General features: G+C 46.6%; 1 protein-coding gene across 2 annotated transcripts in view; it reads right to left on the bottom strand.

The window, feature by feature from the left end:
• gse1b (Gse1 coiled-coil protein b) overlaps nucleotides 1-24,966 on the bottom strand; it is a 173,272-nt gene that overhangs the window by 18,510 nt on the left and 129,796 nt on the right. The window contains exons 1-2 of one of the 2 annotated variants that reach the window (XM_061068829.1): nucleotides 23,960-24,017; nucleotides 7,135-7,332 (exon numbers count right to left, since the gene is read on the bottom strand). In XM_061068829.1, coding sequence (XP_060924812.1) covers nucleotides 7,135-7,330 — 196 coding nt within the window. In that variant the 5' untranslated portion in view covers nucleotides 7,331-7,332; nucleotides 23,960-24,017. Of the gene's footprint in view, nucleotides 1-7,134; nucleotides 7,333-23,959; nucleotides 24,018-24,966 lie in introns of those variants that run through there. The other variant, XM_061068828.1, reaches the window with a different exon arrangement.

Here is a 24,966-nt window from a genome sequence, read left to right as displayed (position 1 = left end):
TGCATGATGCACATTCTCTTCCCGTCTGCTCTTTCCTTCACTGGTTTTCTTTCCTCGTCTTCCCTTATCTTTCTCTTCCATCTTTTTTAACCTGTGTGCTACACATTTCCCATTTCTCCTCTCCCAGCCTCCTCCTCTTCCTCTTCTCCTGACAGTAGAGTCTGCCGTGAGTCTCCTCTGCTCCGAGCATTACACAGTCAAACTGGGTCACAACCCTCTCAATGGGACACACACTTCAGTGCTGCATCAAGGACAGCGGCCCATGTGTGCTTTGTTGTGCGTGCATGTGCAGGTATTGTGCTTTTGTGCATCGCCAAACGTGCGTGCGTGCAGCCATGAGAAAAAAAAAAAAAAGGCAGCTGAAACCTCAGGGCCAGTTTCAGGTCGACTTCCTCTCCAATTATCACCAGCAGAAAGAAAAAAAAGCAACCACAGATCTCCACCCGGCCGCCATTTCTTCACTGTTTCCGTGGCAACGTAACCCTAACAGACAATGTCCGCAGATTGGAGGGTGCAGCCGGGGGTATCGACCGATTTTAAACACCTCATTCTGACTAATACTACTAAATAATGGAAAGAATCAATAGTGGCAGCGAGGTGACGCTTTAGAGAAAATCTGAAAATCTATGTGTCAGTGTGTGTGGGGGGGGTGGGGGGGGGGGAAAGAGAAAAAGACGTGTGAAGAAAAGATGGTGATGATACATGTGAGGTGAGACATGAACATGAAAAATGATAGGGAGATGGGGGAGCGATGGGGGGGGCAGCAAGTGAGTGAGTGGTGCGGCGGAGGTGAGGCGAGAGATGGGAGAGCGGAGAGATAAGGGGTGCAGATGGGCGAGTGGGTGGCAGGGATGGGGTGAGAGGATATGGTGGGAGTGTGGGGGGCATATCTTGTCTGCACAATGGCAATTAGTGGCCCTAATGCCCCCCCCCACACACACACACACACCTCACCTCACCTCGGAGAGCCATTACTCTGGCCTGCAAGACTAGGCCAATCAATAGCAGCCCACTCAGCCTGGGGAGTGGGTGTACACTTAATACAGCTCTAGTGTCACAGCCTGTTCACTCACACACACACACACACACACACACACACACACAACATGCATACAGGAGGACGGGGGAACAAATAAGGCTTGAGAGAAGGGGGGATGTGGAGAGAAGAGGAGAGGAGGGGCGGTGATCACAGTGACTCTGAACTGCTAAGCAACAGACCTCTGCTCCCATCTACCCCCCCCCTCCCTCCCCCTCCTTCCCATCTTCTCCTCTTCTTCCTCGTTTTTTCCGTGTAGAGGCAGAGCGGACTGGGCAAAGACTAAATAATTAAAAAGAGGAAGAAGAGGAAGCAGGTGAGGAGGGGATGATGGAAGGAAATAAAACAAGAGACAAGAGGTGGCCCGACTGACAGTTTCATTCTCTTCTCGCGGCGCCTCTCAGCATCCTTCCTCTAAATGCAGACCACACACAAACAGCTCTTATAGCTCTATGGTTCGCACCACCACCACCCACCCACCCACCACTTCTTCTTCTCAATCAACCCTCGTTCTTTTCCCCCTCTGTTCTTTTAACACAGAACCAACCACAGATCAGATTCAAAACGCACAAATTTCAGGGCTGAGGGAGACGTTACACACAAGCATTTGTGTTTATTTTCATGTTTGGCCCTCCTCTTCCTGTTTGAACCACAGACAGCCACCATGGCCGTAAGCCTCTTTCCTTTATCAAGACTCCATCCCTCTCTCCCCCAAGATTTGCTCCTGCTCATTTCCAACCCCCTTTGCTCCAATTTCCGCACCAATCGCCCTGTCCCCTCCCTCATTTTAATCATACCATCTGATAGGGAGAAAAACCGTATATGAGGCATGTGATTGGCACCAGGCTGGTGTCACTTCTGCCACATGCTCCTCCCACCTTCCATCTACACGGAGAGAAGATGGCCACACAAGCCGGCGGAGGGAGGAGGAGTGAGGCACGAGCTTTGGTCCCCAGAGTCGAGATGGGCTCATCAGCTCTCGACCTGCACTTCATTAGCTGTACTGATTGTCACTCGCTTTGTGTGTGAGGGGGGGGGGGGGGGGGGGGCCTGGTGGTGTGGTGATGGGTCGGGGTGGGGTGGGGGTGCAAGAAATGGGAGGGAGAGAGAGCAAAGAGAGAAAGAGAGAGAGAGAGAGAGAGAGAGAGTGCACCGTCTTAGTCCCAGGCTGTGTGTGATTTATGTGAGGCTTCTTTCTCTATCGCCTCCTCTATTACCAGTCCCTCTCTCCCAGGCTGCCGCCACACTTGACTGCTCCAGCTAATACACACACACACACACACACACACAAACGCACACGAGATACAACCTGCAGCAGCAACAAATAAACAATCCACACTGTGGTCAGAGGCTGTGGCCGAGTGTCCCTGTGCAGACTGCACCTTTTACTTCAGCCACTGACCCTATGGAAAAGCCAGAGAAAGTCACCATGGCTCTTCAGCCTCTTTGATTCCCTGACAGAGTCCAGGGGCCGGAGCAAGGAGCCCCCCCCCCCCCCCCCCGGACCACTGAGCCCTGACAGGAAGACACTCTGCACTAAACAATTATGAGTGTTGCCAAATGGTCCCTTCCAATCCTCTGCTACCACCACCGCATAGATACATATAAAGACTACAGGTCTCGTCTGCGTTGCCGGCCAACGGAGTTGAACGTCCGCACATGGCGGCCATCTTGCCAGAGGCAGCTCGCTCACCCATAACATTGTGTTGGTAGTGGTAATAATAACCATAACTTGCTAGATTTTCAACCGATTTTTAAACGTTTTGGTTTGTTATAAACGTCAGAGATGTAGATATGACACTGCATACTTATGAATAATTATGTTATTTTCTAAAAAAATTAATAATTTATGCAGTGTCATAACTACATCTCTGACGTTTATAACAAACCAGACCGTTTAAAATTTTGTTGAAAATTGAGCACCAACTACCAACACAATGTTATGGGTGAGCGAGCTGCCTCAGGCAAGATGGCCGCCATGTGGGGACGTCCGGCTCTGTCGAACGAAACATCTAGTCTTTATATATATCTATGACCACCACCACCTTTGCCAAAACAGCCCAGCACAGCCAGAAGCAGCTCTGCCAGGCAGAAGGTGCTCTCCTCTGCCCCACCACACACACACACACACACACACACACACACACACACCCACCCTGCCCCTTCTCCTCAACCCCCCCCCCCCTCCCTCCCAGCATGCATTACAACAACATCAGCACTTAATTAAACAGTCCATTTCACACCTGGTGTGCATAGCAGCGCCCAGCCAACCCTGCATCCATATGCCACCCCACCAGTACACACAAGCCTCAACATGTGCACTCACACACACACATGACAACCACTGATGCACGCATACACCACACACACACACACACACCTGCTACTACAGTCTTGGCCATGCACTGACAACACAACACAAAGCCTGAAATTTGCATCACTGAGTGGGGGGAGGGGAGAACACACAGTGTGTGTTGTAGTGCCAGCGAGGGAAAAGGAAGACGGTACAAGATGGCGGTTGGAAGTAAGGAGCACATCTCTGTGCTATCTGCTGACTGTACAAACTGTGCATTATGCTTAAATTCAGCTTCCTCACTGAACAGCGTCCTGAGAGGTGTAAGGTGGCTGTGTGTGTGTATGGAGGGAGGGAGGGATGGAGAGAGAGAGAGAGAGAAATGGCAAATGAGCTTGTTTGTGAGTGTTTCAGGGACAGTCACAGCCTGAAGGGTTTTGCCTTCAAGAAACACACACACACACACACACACACAGACACACGCACACACACACACAGACACGCGCACACACAGACACGCGCACACACACACACACACACACACACACACACACACACACACACACACACACACACACACACACACACACACACACACACACACACACACACACACACACACACACACACACACACACACACACACACACACACACACACACACACACACACACACACAAACAGAGAGCTCCAGGCAGGCTCCAGATGGAGAGGTCAGAGACACACTGCCCTGCTGTCCCAGCATGCTCTGGGCTCCCATAAACAAGGGGAGCCTCCGGCCACACACACACACACCCACTCACATACACGCACAGACACATACAATCTTACAAACACCTCGGGTTTTCACAAATCTACTAATTACTTCAGATTCTTCTTTTTTTCCAGCCAATTCATCCCATCTATCTTGTTCACCTTTCTTCTCCCTCCCTTCATTCTCTCTCCAGGCAGTGTAAAACAGTTGGTATGAACACAGTCATGAAATTCTGCTGGTGTGTGTGAGTGTGTGTGTGAGTGTGTGTGTGTGTGTGTGTGTGTTTGTGCCTGAGAGTGTGTGAGAGGAAACAACTGAGAGGATTAGACCCAGATCTGCCTAATTAATCAGATATCAGCAGGGCTGCCTTTTTGAGGCAGTGTGTAATCTGTGTCTTTGTGTGGTGTCTATTTGCTCGCACATGTGACTGGTATCGTGTGTGTGTGTGCTCATGTGCGTGTACATGGGATGAGAGTGTGTCCTTCGCACTGGCTCAGATACTCATTATACATCACCTCCCCTCTTCAGCACAGCATTCAGTTCACAGAGCTATTCATTATACTCGCCACAGACAAGTGACAACGTATGTGTCTGTGTGAGTACGGGTGTGTGTATAAACAGCAGCCGTGCTCGGGGTCTTAAATCAGTTCAGCAGCCTGTGGCGGTGATACTAGTGCTCAAACCTCACTAATTCCCCCAGGCCACTGAGTCATGGCACATCACATACTGTAAATACACGACTCACCTCAAAGCGTCAAACAGAGCTTGAGGGAGATGATGGGGTTCGGCCGGATCGGGTCGGTACGCTGCATGTGAACACTGGCTGTTGTGTTTGATTCAGCAGAGGCTCCCGAGTGGACGACAATGAGACTGAGAGAGCCAATAAATGAGAGCATGGAGACTCCAGTCCTGTCGGTGGCTGTAATGCACATGTACACTGAGTCAAAAAGAGGAAACAGATTGAAGCCGGGCCAGACTCAATGGGACTTCAACCGTTCCACTTCAAATCCAATATGACGATGTAAGCTGCGAGTGATTCTTCAGACACTGGTGACTCCGTTAGTCACTGCAAAGCATTATGTTCACATTGTCTTATTGCTTTTTAATTAAAAATGCAATACAACTTGGATTTATTGCTGTGACGCCATCGGCACAGGTTGCTGATGTAAGCTCCTTTTTCCTCTTTAATTTGCCACAACCTGTCATAATATGAGAGAGAGAGAAAGAGAGAGAACGAGAACGAGAGAAAGGGGGGGGGGGGGTTGAGTCAAAGCAGCTAATGACAGGACAGCAGGCTTCAACATGCTAAGAAATCACGAGGCTTACCCAGTTGTAAAGACAACTGTTTGTATGTGTAGGGGTGTTTGGATGTGTTGCCTATAAATACAGGCTCCGCACACAGAGAGGTGACTGGAGCTCCGGGGGTCTCATGCCTCTCTGCCCACCCTAGAGCCGGTGCTCCTTACACGGGCAGCATCACCTCTTACGGTGTGGTTGATGGCTGACTCACCCACTCACCTAACCGCCTACACCGGCCAGACTCAAAAGTAAAACATTTAAAATGAAGGTGGTAAAAGCTTCTGGTGTCTATATGACAACCTCAGGAGCTCTTGGTGTCTGTAAACATGAATTACAAGCACAAGCAAGCACATAATGAAAAACAGAAAAAGCAGAAGTTATACAAAGATGACTAAGAGAACTATAATTATAGAATTGTTGTTTTTCTTCCAGCTACAACTGACAAAAAAAAAGAACAGAAGGAAAATGTACGCTGGACGTGCAGATGGACGCTGGCAAGCAGAGGGAGCGAAAAGAGATGGTGAAGAGGAGAAGGTTTGAGAGGAAGTTCAGGAGGAGAAGTTGGGGCTGAGCGCACGTTCAGTCTCCCTCTCTCTCTGGGTAATAAATAATTCGCTGGGTCATGGGTCCCAGTCTGCAGTGGGCTCTGGAACAGGGTGTCCAGGGAAAGATAGTAAGGAGGGGACCTTCTGATTTAGGAGCAACCGCAAGGGTGGACAGCTGTGGAAGCTGGGCCTGTCTGGAGCCAACACACACACTAGTGTGCAGATTCTGCTTTGTTCGCTCACATTTGTGTAATTAAGCATCACTGGGCACATCTTTGATTTTATCAAGTATACAGGAAACATAACCAATCTCCCTGAGCATCTACACAACAACACTTAGATATAGATAGATCTTTGAACAAGCAGCCTTAAAGGGATATTTGTATACGTCAATAACCAGTATTTCAACCACCTGATGCTTATTTCATACCCACACAACCGCAGCACAGAGCTGAGCACAGTGAGGTGAGAACTGTGTGTGTGTCTGCGCACACACACCGAGAGGGTGGAATGAATGATGGATAATTGGCGAGCCAACACATACACACATCGGCAAGCACACCAGAGCACATCTGCACTCGTACACAGCACATTAAGTGGGTCAGCTGGAGTGGCTCCTCTCCGTCCCTTCATCTCCAGGGACACCAACTAATTCAATCCTGTGTGGGTATCACTCTTTTGCCATTAGCAGCTCAGTGCTTAGCGTCACATACTGGAAATGGAACATACATGTGTGCACACACTTCAGCGTAGAGAAGCTACAGAGCACCTGGCTCCCTCAGATTTACAGGTAAGGGTCAGTGCGGATGGATTTAACAATATATCTAGCCGTTTTCTAAGATCCTTGTTTGATATCATTATAATATTTTTAGCAAACAGAGAATCTAAAACCAATTGCAAAGCTTGTTTTGAACCTTCCAATACATAATAAATGTAATAACATAAACCTTTATATCATCAGCCAATGCATATGCAGAGTAAAAGCCACAAATGAAAACATACACGCTTGCACAACCAGCGCACATCCGTCTATTCAATCAGACTACAGACAGAAATATAGTGACCATTTCATCGTCAATCAACAACATTCAAACTATGCTGTCATTCTTTCTGTGATGAAAATGCCATTGGTAACATAGATCTAAAACTCTACAGTACCCAGGGGCAAATGCTTTGTGTCCCATCCCGACCGGCTGTGTGGCTTTACCTCGAGGTTCTTCAGCCTGTTTTGCCAGTTTACGGAGAGCTGCAGCGAATCCGGAGTGAGAAGACTGTGCAGCCGGGCTCCCATTGGCTACAATAGAACCGTTGAGAGGTGACGGGGTGAGGGGGCTGACCGTCGCCGTGGTACGGGTTGCCGTGGAGATCATTCCTAATGATGGTGACTTTGGCTCATGGCTCATGCCTACAGAACGGACAGTGGAAAAAAAAGAATGGGAGAGGTTTAATATCCAACGCTGCCCTCGGGCCTCTGGAGAAACACACATGTTCTACAAGACGTGGAAAAAGACCAATGAGGACAAACGTATGCGAAAACAGATAAAAGTGCACGTAGCTGCTGGCTCAAACACATGATAGTGAGGACAGAGTGTGGTGCTGGGTGTCCGTGTGCGACAGCTGGGAGGGATGGGGAGGGTGGTGTGAGGGGCTGAGGGTCTTTAGTTGTATGGCTTAGGGTCAGAGGTGAGAGGTTGGAAGGGCAGGTCACCCTTCCCTTGGTCAAAGAGCTCCAGTCTGGCTGCGTGTCTGCCAGAGAGGACCATGGTCACAGAGTTTACACAACACCTCGACTGCGCATGCACCAACACAACCAGAGCAACTATTTCCTACTTAGTGTTTGTTTCTACTTCTGTGTAATCACACTTATTCATCCCTTGTTTTTTTAAATGACAACTTGTGCCAGCTGGATATTTCTGAATTTCATCCTTTGACACATTCAAACATTTTGCTGAAAACTTTCTTGTCATCCTATTACCTCAGATTTATCAGAGCTCAGTGATGGCTGGAGGGAGAGGGGGGGGAGAAAGGGTGAGGAGGGTTAAGACGGCTGTCCCTTTCCTTCCTGTGTATGTGTGTGTGTGTTGAAAGGTGACACCGTGTTGACAGCCCCTCGGTCAGTGGAAACCCCAAATGCCAGAGCGTTGTGTGATAGTCCTACATGTTCATGGGAAACACATTCATTCATCCACTCATTCATTCAGACTTGTGTCGTATACACAAACACACACACGCACACACACACACACACACACACACACACACAGAAACACATACACGTGCTTGGGTTGGTTCAGAATCCAACTTAAATCAGATTTCAAAGAAAAGTGCAGACTAACACAATAACTTCTCAACCAAACAGTGCATCAATAGCACAATTAGATCAGGAGGAGGTGTATCTGAGAATACCAAAGAGTGTAACAGGGGTATAAAAAGATAATGTGCCCTCCTGAGGAGAGAGCGGAGGCCCAGCACCCTGTATGTGTGTGTTTTAGTGGGGACGGACACACACACACACACAGCGGCACGCCAGGCATGAGAGAGTGAACAACATTCCCTAACACCTCTTAAGTTGTCCTGCCTGTACCCTCCATGTAACCCGGTGCACTCTGAATGAACCCAGCACACAATTAATAATGGAATTAACAATGAGTACTGTCTGAACAACACACACTACGCCATTGAGCGGCTGGCAAACAAGCACAACACGTACACACACACACACAGAGACACAGACTGCCCGGTCCAATAATGTGACTTTGTGGTGATGTTAAGAGTGATGCTGCTGTTGCTGCTGATCCTTCTGTTTTTAAGAGAAAGTCAGCAAAAGTGTGAGAAGAGAGTTTAAGTAAATACACATTACACACAAAACTTTTTACAAAAACACACTACAGAGACAGAGCAGAGTGTATTTCAAGTCTGTATCAACCGCACACACAAACACAAACACAAAAGCAGAGTACAAACAGACACACATATGCACGTGAGAGAAGAAATAGACAAGCACAAATACACACACACAGAGGCACACATCCGGAGGTCTGGCAGTGGTTCATGACCCCCCCCCCCCCCAATAGATTAAAAGCGTGGCCAAAGCTCCTTACTGCACAAAGGAACGGAGCTGCCTGGATCCCCCACGGCTGCATCTTCACGCTGAGCCCGGCCCAGCACACACCGGCAGACGCCGACAGGACACAAACCATCTTCCTGCTCCCCTCTCTCTCTCTCTCTCTCTCTTTCTCTCTCTTCGTCTATCTGCTCTCGCCCCGTCCAACCTCTTTCCCTCCTCCCTGCCCGTCTTCCTGTCTCTCCGTGCCGCTCACAAAGACCGTTTAGAGCTTATCTAACAAAGCAACACACCACACACGCCGCCTATCTCTCCCCTCTTTGCTCTCTCTCTCTCTCTCTCTCTCTGACTGAGAAAACAGAAATTCTTAGCCTAGCAGCTGCTGCGATGTCACATGACCTCGGCACCCCCCCCCTCCTCACACTCTCCCTCACTCCTCCTCCTCCTCCTCCTCTCTCAACCTATAATTCCTCAGCCATTTGTAGATAACAGACACAGGCATGCATACCCTGCCAAGGCAAGCTAGGGGAGGGGGAGGGGTGAGGAGAGAAGAGGAGGAGAGGAGCCGAGGAGGAGGGGAGGGTGTTCAGCCGGTCACCACATCTGACCCCGTTGCTGAGGAGTGACAGGCAGTGTGTATGCATGTGTGCATGTGCAAAGACGAATGGCAGGGGTTAGGTTAAATATGTAAGGCACCCTCCGCTTCTTCAGACAGATAAAGAAAGACACTGGAAGAGAATGAGCGACAACATGTCCCGGCCTGTGTCGAGCCCTACAGCATCAGAAAAGACAAACCTTTTGTGTTTGACTATTTCACTGAACTAAATCAATTTGACTTAATTTACATTTTTCTGTAACTTCTGAAAATGCTCAGTGTATTGGAACTAGTAAAAGTAAAGAAAGCCACTCGCTCTAAATCAATCACCACTCACACAAACAAACAAGAAGGTTCGGCCAAAAACGTGCATGTGCACCTTTACAGTATACACGCACAGACGCTACATGCTAACACACGCTATACAATAACAAGAAGTTGTTATCAGGGTGGAGGAGACTATACTGCGGGATCGTGGTCGGGGGGTGGACTGCTCAGGAAAAGGGATAAAAGCGTGGGTTTGGCTTCCCCTCTGTCGGCCCTGTTGTCATCGCAGGGGTGAGAATGAGTCGTTTCTTGAGTAACTTCCTCCTTCCGTCACTCGTTGCTTTTTATTTTTTTCAGATCGCAGATGGAGCGAGTGAGCAAGAGCGATGACAGCGAGAGGAAATGATCTCGGGGTGAAGCTGCACGGTGACCAGCGATGTTGCCAAAGGCCACCTTTCGACAAAGCTCTTTTATGGTCGGGACCCCCCCCCCCACCCGACTTGAAACGCAGGGCCGCCAACTTCTGCCCACGTGTTTGTGTCTCTCCTCTACCCCCTTTCCTGTTGAGCATCGTAAAGATCATCCTGCTGCTTTTGGAGAAAGGGAGTCTCCATGCTGTTTGAATTGATGGCCTCCGTCTCAACTGTAGCAGCGGACCATATCACACTACAGGGGTTTGCGGGTGCTAGCATTGCCCTTCGGGTGGCCCTCAAAAAGGAGAAGTGTAGCTCATGGGGCGTTGTGGTGTCTGCCCAATCTCACAGGTTCAAATCTGACTTTGCTGCTACAGTCTCTTTAATCGCTCTGCTCTCAAACATGTCTCATGTAGCATTAAGAAATAAAGGATTCAAAGATACTAGGAGATATTGCAGCTTCAAACAAAGGTGTCGAGACACTACACAAACAGCTGAAAGCTCCAAGAGAAGGAGAATAAAGAAAGCTGTGTTTTCATTTAGCACCTACAATAAGAATAGTATGGTTTAACATTACTACTTCAAGGGACTGTAAATTAAAACAAGCCCAGTGAGATTAAGCGAAAATCAATGATAGTGCTAAGGTTTCACTGGTGCATGTTGTCGACAAGCAACAGCTCTCTCTCTTCTCTTGTTTCTACTTTTCTTTCTAAACTGAAGGAAACACAAGCCCTGCAAGTCTAAGTACTCTTTTCTGAATTACTAATGATACATCGCATGATCTACGCCACCCAGGATGAGTAACGTCTTATGAATTTCCAGATAAGTGAGCCTGCCTCCACCTCTCAACATCACTCAGTTTCCACACACCCGCTCAGTGCTTATCCATGTGGGCTCAGACGCTACGTTCTTCAAACATCCAGCAGATGGCATCGTCTCCCAGTTAATCACAAGGGAGTCCTCGGTAATGAAACAGCATATGCCACAGTGGTTTAATCCGGCAGTAAACAAAAAGACAAATTTGATTTTAAATCGATGTGGCTGCGATTTATGAAAAAGGACAAAGCGTCCATCCGTTTATAACATTCAGGAACTTAATGGAAAGATTTCAGGGGAAAATGAATAAATGATATCATCTGGATCGCAAAAGTTGAAAAATTTAGCTGACAACCCTGAGAAGTCAGTTACACAGCAAACTTCCTGATGCAATTAACCCTTTGAATGCTGTTACGCCCTGAGGGAAAACAAAACAAAGACCTGACAAAAAAAGGAATGCAGATTACAACAAACCACATACAAACATGATCCGCCCATACTCGCACCCGCGAACACACAGCACTCAGACACACGCACACACACACACACACACACACACACACACACACACACACACACACACACACACACACACACACACACACACACACACACACACACACACACACACACACACACACACACACACACACACACACACACACACACACACACACACACAGCAGATTGACTGCTAAATGGCATACAGTAAAACACACAGTTTTAACACCCTGCTGGGACTAAAGCCGATCATGAACTCTATAGTCAAACAAACACACTGACACACAGTTCCACCCTGTGGCTGGTTGGAATGCAGATTACTCTCTCTCTCACACACACAAGCGTATAAAGTAAATCCTCTTGGCTCCTGTATGCCCCGGCCAGTAGGGAGATAATGCAGCGGCAGCTCGAGCGATTGGTTAATCTTTAACCAGGAAGGGATTTGCCTATCAGCTCGTTAAAACTAGCTGCACAGTGCTGCTGGCCAATCTGTCGGATCCAGCCACCAACCTGGCTTGATCAAGTCCAACAGTACACTGTTCACTGTCCTGCCTGTAACTACACTGAGTATCCATGCCTCTCTTCACTGGAGCAGCAGATGTCTCTTTTTCAGTGGCTTGGTATAGCATACTTTAGGCATGCCACAATATTGTGGTCCTGCTTAGGAGAGGAGCCAAACCGGTCAGTGTCTGCCCTCAAATGAGCAGTGAAAATGTCATTGAAATACACTGGTTGGCTCCACACGTGCGGAGCAGGCGACTAAAGCACCATTTCTAAAAGTGTTGCTGCGCTGTGAATAGCAGCTTCTGAATACTTCTGTACCGTCAGTGTAGCCGCGGCATGGTTCAATGTTTTGCTCCACTCTAACAAATTGTATCCTAATTGTTGTCAGAGCTGTTATCAAACCAACACTTAATGCTGCATCACTTTAAACCGTTTTCACCATCAGCCGACCGGTAGGCTTTAATGATGAAGCAGCAACCGGAAGATAAGCCCAATTTGTGATGACGATAACCAAACAACTGATGTTACGTGTTGTGATGTGGATATTTTTAGCTTTTTTTTTTTTGGTCAGCAGACCGCTTTTAAATACTGCAAGGAAGAAGACTAGAAAACAAGATATGGTGAGTCGAGAAGCTGGAGGTGATGTTAGTGTTTGATCAGCAGCCAGATCATATCATCAAGATAAGGGACATCTTTTGCCGTGCCTGAAGATGTCCCTTATTATTCAGATCATGATCTCCGATCACAGTCACCGGTAGCAGCACAGCACAGATCTTCAGAAATGAAGGTCAACCATCCGCTCAGCTGATTCGGAGTTAGAAGCTGTTCCACCGATACAAGGGGAGTCAGCCTGAGGGAAACTTCTGACTGAAGGCAGAAAAACGGGGGTGTCTAAAATGCCAGTGATGCAGCAATATGCATGAAACCAACCCAGCAAAACAGGATGTAATATGGGAACAATAGCCACTACCACATCCGTATTACTGAGCTTCAACCTTAAGTGAGCTTTAAAAAAGATAGCAAGTACAACTGCCTGCACAAAAGCAGGAAGCATGTAGAGTCTGTGGCTGACAAGAGCAACACTTTAAAGCTGTGTCTCAATTCGGTGGCTGCATCCTTCCGAAGCCGCATTTGCAGACCAGAGTCACAGCAGAGACACTAAGCTGTACCAATATGAAGGCTCTTCCAAATGTGGCGGACATATGTGTGCTTCTATCCCCGAGCAATGGAGGCTCCACCGGGTGGATCCTTCCCGGCCCAGTTAAAAACACATCTATTCAACATATTCAATTAACTAAAAAATGTTTTTGTTTGTAACATTGTAATTCGGCTCTGGCTGTAAGGTCAGGACAAGCTGGTGACGCAATGGAAAGACCAGACCATCTCAATTTGGTTTCGACCGACCCGTATGTGAGGCCATCGGAGGATGCAGCCAACGTAGGCTGCGCAGACCAGGTCCCCCAAAGGATACGGCCGCTGAATTTGGACACTACTTAAGTGATATACTGTCTATAAATAGAGCTTGTGTACAGTATCTATAAGAAGCCTCTGAAGGTGGCATAAAAGGAAGAACATCGGCTGATTGTTAAAGAAAAGGTGGTTCATGTAGATTAAACAAGAAGAACAGGAACCTGGCTTCAACAACAGCTAGACATGCTCATACACAAGGATGTTAGGGCCTAGACTTATACTGTGCAAACAGATGTATGGTATACTGTCAGTCTTGTGCATGCACACACACACACACACACGCAGTATCCAGGACCACAGCAGGATAAACCTGCCTGGGTAGTTCCAAGTTTGTTTGACTTCTGAGATGAGATGTCAGAGCAATCTACCCCGAGGCACCGTAGAATAAGATGTGTGTGTGTGTGTGCATGTGTGCACACCTGCTAACTCCTGCATGTGCGCATGCGTGCCAGCTCTTTTACTTCACACGCAAGACAAAATTTGATATCAGAGAAACCCTGAAACGGCAGCATTATGGCTGCAGAGCTGAGGAATCAAAGTGAACAATTCCACTGGAGAATGAGGGAATGGAAAGACTAAAGGAGAGAACAAGAAAAGGGAGACAAAGAGGCACAGATCAATGAAAAAGCTGAGACACACACACACAGACAGACACACATTATTGCCTCTGTCTGAGATGTCATTATACAGCAGGCCTCCATTATAGAGCTACAGCAGAGAACAGAGTACATCTCCCTCTGACCTGGCTCACTCTCACTGTCTTGACTACACACACACACACACACACACACACACACACACACACACACACACACACACTGAGTAAAGAGAGCAGTCTGCCTCTTTTACCTTGAGCGGCTTTAAATGATACGGTATGTATGTGGGTGTGCATGTGAGCGCACACCTTATTATTCATCCCTCACCTCCCGCTTCTCTTCCTCTCTTCCACTCGATCTCCAACCTGCCTGCCAGCAGCTCGCAACAAAAACACTGAGATTTCAAAAGACCAGCCGGCATCGCTCTCCCCCTCTCTTCACCTTGCTCTCTTTCAACACACAAACGCACACGCTCACAAAAACAGACACAGAGTGTGTGTCTTGAGGGTAGGCACGAGCCAAGATAATTTCCCTTGCTCTCCTCCTCCATGCATCCGACTCACCCACCCCAGCAGCGCCATTTCCTATGTCTGTTAATTACATAGCGACTGTGGTCGGGGTTCCTTGGCTTGCGTGTGTCTGTGTGTGTGTGTGTGTGTGTGTGTGTGTGTGTGCGTGTGTGTGTGTATGTGTGTGCCGCATGTCATCTGCCGAGTGTGTGGTTGTGTTCTCTGAGACACCGGTGTGGGCGTACGACAGAACAGTCTGGTTACGCTTCACAACGCTGCTTGGTAGTGTGTGAACACACACACAGTCACACAAACAGACATACGTAAGTGCCTTCTGTCTGTGTCTCTGGCTCTTTGTGGTCCATGCCCCGGGAGTCAAGCTGCTGCCTGGGTGGCTGTGCCCCTCTGCAGCCTCTCGCTGAGGGGGAAGCAGCCCTGCCACTCCCCTGATGTGAGGGCCAGCCTCAACCCCAGCCCAGCTGTTCCACTGGCAGAGGAGGAAGCTCTGACTCATTATCATCCTCATCATCCTCATCATCATCACTGACTCTCTCTTTTAATCACCTGCTACAGAGAGACAGGAAAACGCGGCAGTGTTGCTCTCGGAGAGGATTGACAGATGTTGGAGACTTCACGTGAACCCAAAACACAAAGAGAAGAAGAAGGGACACGTACAAAAGAGGGGCTGCCATGGAGCTTATCATGGTTTTTGCACCTGTGATAGTCGTTGGTGAACCTTCAGCCACACCAACGTGTACATACACACGGACAGCTTGTATGTCACGTCCCACACGGCCAGATAAACCCTATTGTTCAGTACTGTCAAACTCTCCGCATGTAACATATTTCAGTTGTTATCGTCTTTCAACATCCTCCCTTTCTTCCCTCCTCATCTCTCACTTCGCAAGCCACCTCAGGAGATGAGCGCTGTTTTTTTGCTGGCTTCCCCACACACTCCTTTCTTCATCCTCTCTCCCTCTCCCCTCTATTCTCCCTGTGATGTACTCTGCTGGGTTGTGGTTGCCTAATTAGCACTCCAAGTACTCTGCATGGCTCCCTACTCCTAAGAGACTTCATCGCACACGAACGCAGATACACACACACACACATAGGCTACCGACACACGCACCGCACACACTTGACTTTCCATTGCAGGGTCCGGCTGCTGTGAGTTGCCCTGTTGAAATCTTGTAATTGGTATAACGAGTGTGTGCTCCTGCTCGTACATGTCTGAATGGTTGGGTGTTGTTCAGTCTGATGAGTGAGCCTCTTTTCATCTGGGTGAGCTGGAGACAACCTGCTGTCGCCATAGCCACACGTCTCAGCGAGTAGCCAAAAAGACTGAATAGAAGCTCATTGAAAATTATGTAATTTAAAAACATGTTAAGGGTCAAAACAGTTCAAACAAAGTGAACAGTGGAATCTGTGCTGTTCAAAAATAAAGAACAAAATGAATCACTGACCCATCCTTGAAAAGGAGCTTGGGGAGGAAAATATGAAGATAAAATATGCACAGTTTCAACAGGTCTGACATAATTTTTGCTTAAGAGTAGAACTGAAATGATTAATTAATTAATGGATCAAACAATCAACAACTATTTTGAAAGGCATTTGATCGTTGAAGTCAATTATGTTAAGTCTCATTTTCATCAACAGACAAGGACTTAGGCTCTAGGATTGAAAAAAAAATCAATAATGGAAATATTAGCTAGTTGCAACCTTACTTAACAGTTTTCCAAAATGCAGTTCTTCAAAAGATTTTAACTACAGCTAAATTAAATTGCGTTCAAATTTCATTGACTTAATTGCGATTTATTGTCAGTCAGTTGCAGTGCAAAAAGGAAACGTATATGGTTGATCTGAAACTGAGAAAAGAGACAACACATGGAAGATGTGAAACCGTGATATGAACAAAAATAAAAAGGGGACCAGAGCCCAAGATGGATACCCTGTAGTTGTGCAAATACCAGCCAGATAAAAACAAGTCTACCTGGCAACGAGACCTCCTGTGAGAGCACTTTTTCACATGACAAATGTGGCCTCCGCCGACACAGGCCCGCAGCTCCGTTCATGAGCTGATTAAAACAAATGACCACAAGACCCACTTCACTTCTTCAGGCACATATCTGACCTTGCTCTCATACACAAGGAGGCACGCTAACAAACAGACACACACAATATGACAGTCAGCTGATGTAGCAGATATCTCGGAGAGAGAGAGCGAGAGAGAGAGAGAGGGAGGGAAACGGAGGAAGCGAGAGAGGCAGACGTCCTCTGAGAGACAGAAGCAGACAGATAGAGGCAAAGAGAGAGATGATGATGTGATAGCAAAAGAAAAGGGCTTTGTTGAAGAGTAGCCTTTAGCACAATGCTGGGTTATACAGTTAGAGGATGACTCGAAAGACAAGACAGATGGACTCAGTCGCACACTATATGATACGTGCTGACACACACGCAACACAAAAATTCTGAATGAAAGAGGCCCTATTTGGTGAGGGCAATAGTCAAGTATGGTCTGAACAGAGTGTGTGTATGATTCGCTTATCTGCTGCTCTCATGTTGCCTGTGTTGTGTTTGTTTGGCCAGAGCTTATCAGGCCCTGCGGTATGACAACGACAGCGGCAAACATCAGCTACGCACACACACACTCACACACACACACACACACACACACACACACACACACAATCTAAAGATATCTAGAACATGCTTTGGTCTGGTAAATGTAGCAAGACCGACTTGAGTGAATAGGAAGCTTTTTCTTTTCTTTTTTTTCTTTCAGTTCCCCTCAGATAATTTAATCAAAAGTGGAGATGGAGAATACAAACAGAGTAAACATTGTGGAAAACTTGCTGCCGATTACTCCAGTGCCGATCTGCTAAATGAAGTCACACTGGCTTGGAGAGCGTGTCTCGAGCGTAGTTCTGGGAACCGGGTCTTGAAGCATGGGACTCGCCAATACAGAGAAAGAGAAAGTGTGACTGGAACAGCTCTTATCAACGGTCACTTTGAGAAATCGAGCAAAATTACAAGAAAGAGAAAAAAGCAGATTAATTTGTGTATCTATTGATGGGAATAGATACTTGTTAACTTCTGCTTGCTACATACATGTCTACACCTACAGATAGCTGGTTAGTTTGTGGTCCAGGAAGAGGAAATTCAGTTTTCACAACACTGCACATTCATATCTACATTCAGCCCTACAAACCACGACCAATGAAACAAACATCAGTGAAACACTCGTAAATCTGGATTCAAGCCAAGCCTGTTTTCATGTTGACAGCCTATCTCTAAGTGTCTCTACGTGTATCTCTACACGTGGAGGTAAACGTTGAGATAAAGCTGAGCGATGTTTCATATACACAGAGCGGCGTTACAGAGATGCTTGAGTCTACACATTGGGGTCAAAATTCATTGACTTTCTGTGAACCAGCAGGTTTTACAGAGACTAACTGTAATAACTGTCTGATTTTGAACGCAGTTTGGGACCAGCCCTTGTTTACATACCATTCCCACAACCTCCTCCTGCAATTATTAGATATCAGGCCTATATTTGATGCAGTGTCTAACAAGTTTTATTGTGGTTGCAATTATTGTCTATAGTCAAACATTTCTGTAGTGTGTCAATTATGTCTAATTGTTCATATAAAGTTTATATTTGAGCGATTAAAAAATTTGGCTGAGGTATGGGTCAGAGAAAATGTGGTCGTGCAGATTGGAATGTGAGAGTGAATCCAGGGATATATTTTTTGACATTGTGAGATAGCACATTGTTATAAACTTCATTGATTTCTCAGAAAAAAATTCATGGATCCTGATGAAACTAAGCAGGCATGTTCAGGGGACGGTGTTTGCAATTTGGTGCAGATCCAAATAAAAATCTGAATCTACTGAATTTAAATGTGTTGACACAAGGGGACCGTTGTGCCTTGGCGGAGGTAAAAGCAAGTTTTAACCCTCGGAAAAGTGAGGAGCAGCCAAAATGGTCCTCACAAAGAAGTACAAGTTTGCACACAACCACAAAATACCTTGTGGCTATGAATTAAGTACTGTTTAATGGCAATGCGGAGTGACATGGGGACATGAGTCTAAACAGGCACAGCTTACGGAGCAGGTTAGGCTTGCTCTCTCTTACACACACACACAGAGCAAACACACACAAAGTGAAAAGCAGCTTTATCAGTTAAATATGGAGCAAAAAGCTTTAGGCCTGAGAACAAAAGTCAGGACTTTCTAGTTCACCAGATATCTTCTTCTCTGCAACTTCTTCCCCTGCCTTTGAATCCATCTGTGTGTCCACCCCACTGTCTGTCCGTCTTCCCTGCAGATGAATACTTTATGACCTGTTTGTTCAGCTGTCTTCACCGGTCATCACATTTACAGCCTACCTCTGCTACCAGTTTTTACACACCGCAGGGGATGCTTAGACACACACAATCACTCACACCTACTCTGTCCATCCTGAGGGGAGAAGCCGTCAAACAGGGCTTAACACGAAACCGACACAGACACATGGAGGGAGTTACAGCTGGGGAGACAGGAGGACAGAAGACCGAGACAGAGACAAAGGGAAGGGAGACACAGAGGCAGACGGAGGGTACGAGCAAGTCCGACCACACAACAAACCCTGCTTTGGTGAGCGGTGACACACAAAAAGAGTGGTGAGCGCGGCCACATTTTCATACCACCTCGGGACATTGTTGTAACGCAAGTCAAATCCAGGCCTCGCCCATTTTAACGCATCCCATTCTCTCTAATGGGGAACTATGTAAACCCATGCAAAGGCCTCCCTACACTCTGTGCTATTCAAAGCTATCAATGTGGGCTGTTGATAAGGAAATGCAAAGTGGGTCACCTTTAACTCCAGGCTCCTTGTGTAAACAGTATGGGGAGCTGCTTGGGACTCTCCTAATCACTCTCTAAACAGAGCCAGGTGCTGTTGCCACAGACAAACTGTCACCAACACTCTGCTCAACACAGCTGCTGTCTAGCCCCCAGACACCCACTGCACTGCAGGCTGCCGCGGCACGACAAACAGCACCACGACACCTGAAAACATGCCAACCCTGTACAGGCGCTGTCGCAGAAACCAGAGGTTCCACAACTTCTTCACCAAAAAAAAAAAAGAAAAAAAAGAAAGGCAAATCAGAAGCGAGAAATTCGGTTCCCGAGAGAGAGATTTGCATAAGTAATCTTAAACTCTTATCATGTGCTGACACATAAGACGCGTGTAAGTCTGACGAGGGAGGATAAATCCACCTCAAATCAGCTAACTCGCGGTTTCTATTGCTTCTGCCAAGGAGGGAATGTTTATTCCTGTTACTTTAGTCCGTTTCCCCGTAGATAGAAAACTTGACTTTCATGAAATCTGGTGCACGGATAAAGAACACACGCTTTTTTTTTTTTACTGTCAACTCTCTCACAGATGAAAAAGCCTCTAAAATCCTTGTGATTTTTGCAGGGTCGAGAATTCAATAAGAATTCAAATTTATGGAAGAAGTCTCGTCTTAACGTGTCATTAATGTGGAGAAATCAATACTTTTTGCAATTGTTTGTTCTCATCAGTTTGGGCGGAGAGAGCAGATGTCTCTTTTGAGGGTAAATCACACAAAAAATGTGCATTGTGTATGTGATTTACTACTTGTTGCAACGTAACAACATTGTACATTACCACACACTCCACACTGGTGTCTGTGCCATCAAAAATCACAATTTGACTAAATAAGGGTCCATTTAAGTGGCAGTTAAGTGAAACAATAAAGACTATATCACGCTGCCTTCATCTACAATGTGTTCAAGACAAAGATGCTGTAAATGCTGGATTTTTCAGGTGGAATTCTTGTCAGATAAATTCTGGAATACCACATATCCAGATTGCATTAGCCTACACGTCTGCACAAACACTTCACACACTTTTCACTTCCAATACTTTCATACATACTTCTCACGTGACTTCTGTGTAGCTCTTATTCAAGTCAACATCCATGCCAGGGGTCAGAAGCACTTTAAGCTCACATCACAACAAGTGACTGATCCTAATCCGGCAGATCCTTGACGTTCTCGCACTTCTAAAACACAGACTTTCTAGAACTTTAGACCTTAAAAGCGCACATTTCTAGTCTCCCTGTTTCAGGAAGACTTGACACTGTGAAGGCACTGGTAATTATCTTTCATGGAATCAAACTAGGAGATCCCGGACGTGAAAATAAAGCCTCCACTTGTGTAATCACTACCAGGAAACCAACACATAATTTGTGATCTCAATGAAAAAGCAGAGGTTCCTAAATAAAGACTAAAGGCCGGCGCATGCTTCTGCGTTTTCACGGGAACGGAGACGCAGGAGCCCTTCCGGGCCCCTCACGGCCCTTCTTACGTCCTTACGTGCGTCGGCCAATTTTTCTAACTAGACGGCAAAGCTCCGCAAGCGTCACCTGGCCGCGAGGGCTGTGATTGGTCTGCTGACTACATGATTTCCGGAGTCGCACTTCCGGTTCATGCCCGGAAACCACGGAAGATTTAGAAGAACGAATATAGACCAGATAGAAGAGCACTTGGCAGAAGAGATACGACACTATGTCCACTAGTATAACCCGTCACTAACCGGCGGATTTTTCCGCCAGAAAAAGGCTCTGCGGAGCCGCCGTGGCGATGTAAATAAATCGCTCTTCTTCGTGCAACACACGAAGAAGAGCCGAATTCGACAAAAAACATTACTGCGCCTAGTGTTCTGGCGGGGAATTGCATGGCAACACGGGCAACGGTTGGAGAACCATGAATGACAACGAGTCCTGCGTTACAGCTGCGTGCCTGCGGGCCCCTGACGACGCAGAAGCATGCGCCGGCCTTAAACCCAAGAATAGAAGCTACTTTTATTCACCAATAGACGGGCAGATTTTATAAGAGAGAAAAACTTACGCAACTGATCTATTCTCTTAATGTTTTCTGAAGGTGTACAAAAGAATCTTTACATCAATATATTTGCAAAAGGTGGAGTTAAATGAGACACATAAAGCTGAAACGCACAAAACCAGAGATTATCCGGTGACAGCAGCCTAATATGAGCAGGTCAAAAGCCATGTTGGGTGTTAAGCGTGGTGGTGGGGGGGTTGTCCTACATCAAAGAGTTAACAGGGCAGCAGTAACACTGGCTGCCATCAGCGGTGGAGGTGAGAGTTCAAGCTTTTCTTTGACCTCAACTGAAGATAAAGCAAAAACAGAGAGCACTCAGCGCTCATCGCCACCGAGGCTTAATCTGGATCAAGATCCTCATCACTGACGACTGTAGAGATCACACGTTCCATGTGTCAGGTCGGTTTTTCATTTAGCTCATCTGTGCTCGAAATAAAGAGTAAAAATTTTCAAAATCCCTTATGAACCAATATTTAATCCTCAAACAAATAACCATATCTTCACCATATCATGTTTTAAACACTGGGCCCCTTAAAAATAGACAATTGATCACATGGAGAGATAAGCATTGTTTCAAATAGAATCACAACTAATATTTATCATCATGTTACAAAAAAATAAAACGATTCTCCAAAAAGCTTGTCAAGATGATGTTGAGCAGCAAACAAGGAGGTGAAACTTAAGACCACACCTATGGTATCAGAGACCAGTGAAATAGGACAATGACATCCCCTATTGTCAAGTCATGAAAATAAATGTGTCCCCTCATTAATTGTGAATGTCCGCAACATGTGTTTTTCTGTACCTGGCCCAGCTGCCGGGGGCCACTTCGGGGTCATGTGTGAGAAGACTGTAATCTGTGTGAGGTGCAGCGAGTAATAATGGCACTAGACACCACAGCTCTGGTCCAAATGACACCATGCAGGTATGTTACATGCCTGACAGGTGTCTCTGTAATGAACGACCCATCCCCAGCACCAGGCAGTGGCTGTTAAAGACACCAGGGGACAGGGTCACTATTACAGGAGGCTCTAATTCAAGGCTTGTGTATTCATGACTGACATTATCAGCAGCTAAAACACATAAGAAGGCTCTTTGTGGCTGCAGATACACTCAGTGTGTCCAGAAAAAAGCCTGTTGCTCCATCCCTGTGTTTGTTGTGCCTGTGTGTTTGTGCTCCAGGTATTACTCATGTTGTGGGTACCTAGCTCTTGACAAAGTCACAATAAAACAAGTCCAGATAACATTAATTATTAGATTAGGGCGAAGACAGATTTTAAAGTTAGGTTAGGTTAAGTTTGGTGTTAGGCGAGTACGCATAGTTCAGGTTAGAGTAAGTACCCAGGTTTAAATTAAATAAAGTCAATGTGATGTCCTCTGGAGACAGGACTGTGTGTGTGTGGTCCATGTATTCCTCATGTTCCGGGGACCTCATTCTGTTTACACTGTCACATAGTGGGGACAAATCCCAATAACTCATGAAATTATTGAATTTAAAGGTTAAGGCATGTTTTAAGGTTTAAGTTATGGTTAGGTTTAGCTTAGGTTAGGTTAGGCACTTAGTGACTAAGGTTCGAGTGACTCTCCAGGAAATCAATGTACGGTCCTCTGAAAGCCATGAAGTCATGTCTGTGTGTGTGTTTGTGTGTTCGCGAGCGTTTACTCTGCTTAAAGAGAAGTGAAGGAGCGCGTGGGAAGTGATTCAACGCGCTCCACCTGCCACGCGCACACACGCACGCGGGCGCACACACACACACAAAGGGTCAAACCCTTAACCCGGGAGCACCAAATGGTCAACATGTGTCACACACACACACACACGCACACACGCACACGCAGTGATATTAATGGAGCCAGCGTGACTCTGCCGACTGAGAATTAGCAGACGAGTAAAGCCAATAACACAATTTTACGTAAAGCGCCCCCAGTGGACGTGCAGGGCGTTACGCAGAAAAGCCTCCGGGCTGCGCTTTACATATTAATCACAACAGCGGTAACAATGTTACAAGAAGTTCATTTGCAAAAAAAGGGGGGGGGGGGGCGCCGTCATTCCTTTCACTCCTTCAGGCTAATCTGCATTTTTAAAACACGATTATGAGAAAAATCCCTCAAACCCAGAGACACACTCGCACCGGACGGATGAAGGAACGCGCTTCACCCGCCGGACGCTTTTTTCCGGTACGCGCACGCTGGCCCGCCGGACCGCGACCTTCGGAGACTCAGAGATATAAAGATTTATATAAATATAGATATAAATAAAATCAGAATAACAAGCAGCCGCTTCCTCGAGCCCGGAGCGACTTCCTCAACACGAGAAACCCTCCGCTGGGCGAACAACCTCCGGGTCGGAGAACACAACTACACACAGACACACACACAACCACTCACCGCAAAAACAAGTACGGGCTATTCCAGTGTTTATGAATTAGTAAGAAAGAAATCCTCCTTCTTCCGTCAGCGGAGACGACGCGGGTCCGTCCATCCAGCACTTTGTGTGAGGAGCCTCCGACCGGCGTGGAGCGGAGCGCGGAGCCGGGCAGAGGAGGAGGGAGGCCGGCTGCTGCTGCTGGGAGCCGGGAGGTGGGGCTTCCTCTCCGACGGGGGCCGGACACACACAGACTCACACACACACACACACAAACTCACTCTCTCACACACACACACGCCAGAGGGGGCGGGGGGTAGAAGCACCTGCTCCCAACCCCCCCCAGCCCCCCCACCTCCACCCCGTCACGCCTCCAGTCCAGAGGGCTGACCCCGCATTGTTCCCCAAATGGGATAAAGAATGACCCCCACTCCCCCCCCCCCCCCCACACACACACATCCCTGATCAGGATGGACAGAGTCACTTCCTTCCTTCATTATGAAATTATGTGACTAAATTACATACGTTCTTATTATTTATTAACATAATAACATAATTATAACAAATTATACAGAACAGTATTTAGTGTTTTCGCAGGATTAAATATGCATAATTAGTGATGTTTATTTTAATAAAATCTTATTAGAAATATAATTTATTAAAAATAATGTGTGTTTTTGATTTTATCCACATTTTTTGCAGCTTGGTGATGCTACGTTGCAAAATGAAGGTTTTTTTAAAAACCCCGATCACTCTGATGATTGCCCTTGTACCGTCTTTCTCTTCTCTACACCAACCTCTCTGCATATTATTAACCAAATATGTATCATATGTAGATTATATGACTATTATTCATACAGAAGATCAGTTGTGGGGCTACTATAACATCGTAAAGGTCAAATGGCTTATTGTTAATACCGGGGAATATTTAAATCGAATGAATCTTAAGCTTTAATACATTTTTTCAATAATCACTAGATTTTAGAGTACGAAACTTTAATGTATTTATAATTACTAATGTGCATGAACA

This window comes from Limanda limanda, chromosome 3 (assembly GCF_963576545.1).
Source record: "Limanda limanda chromosome 3, fLimLim1.1, whole genome shotgun sequence".
Classification (NCBI taxonomy): Eukaryota; Metazoa; Chordata; class Actinopteri; order Pleuronectiformes; family Pleuronectidae; genus Limanda; species Limanda limanda.
Note: the sequence above shows the minus strand (reverse complement) of the source record. Positions and strands in the feature narration are given on the sequence as shown.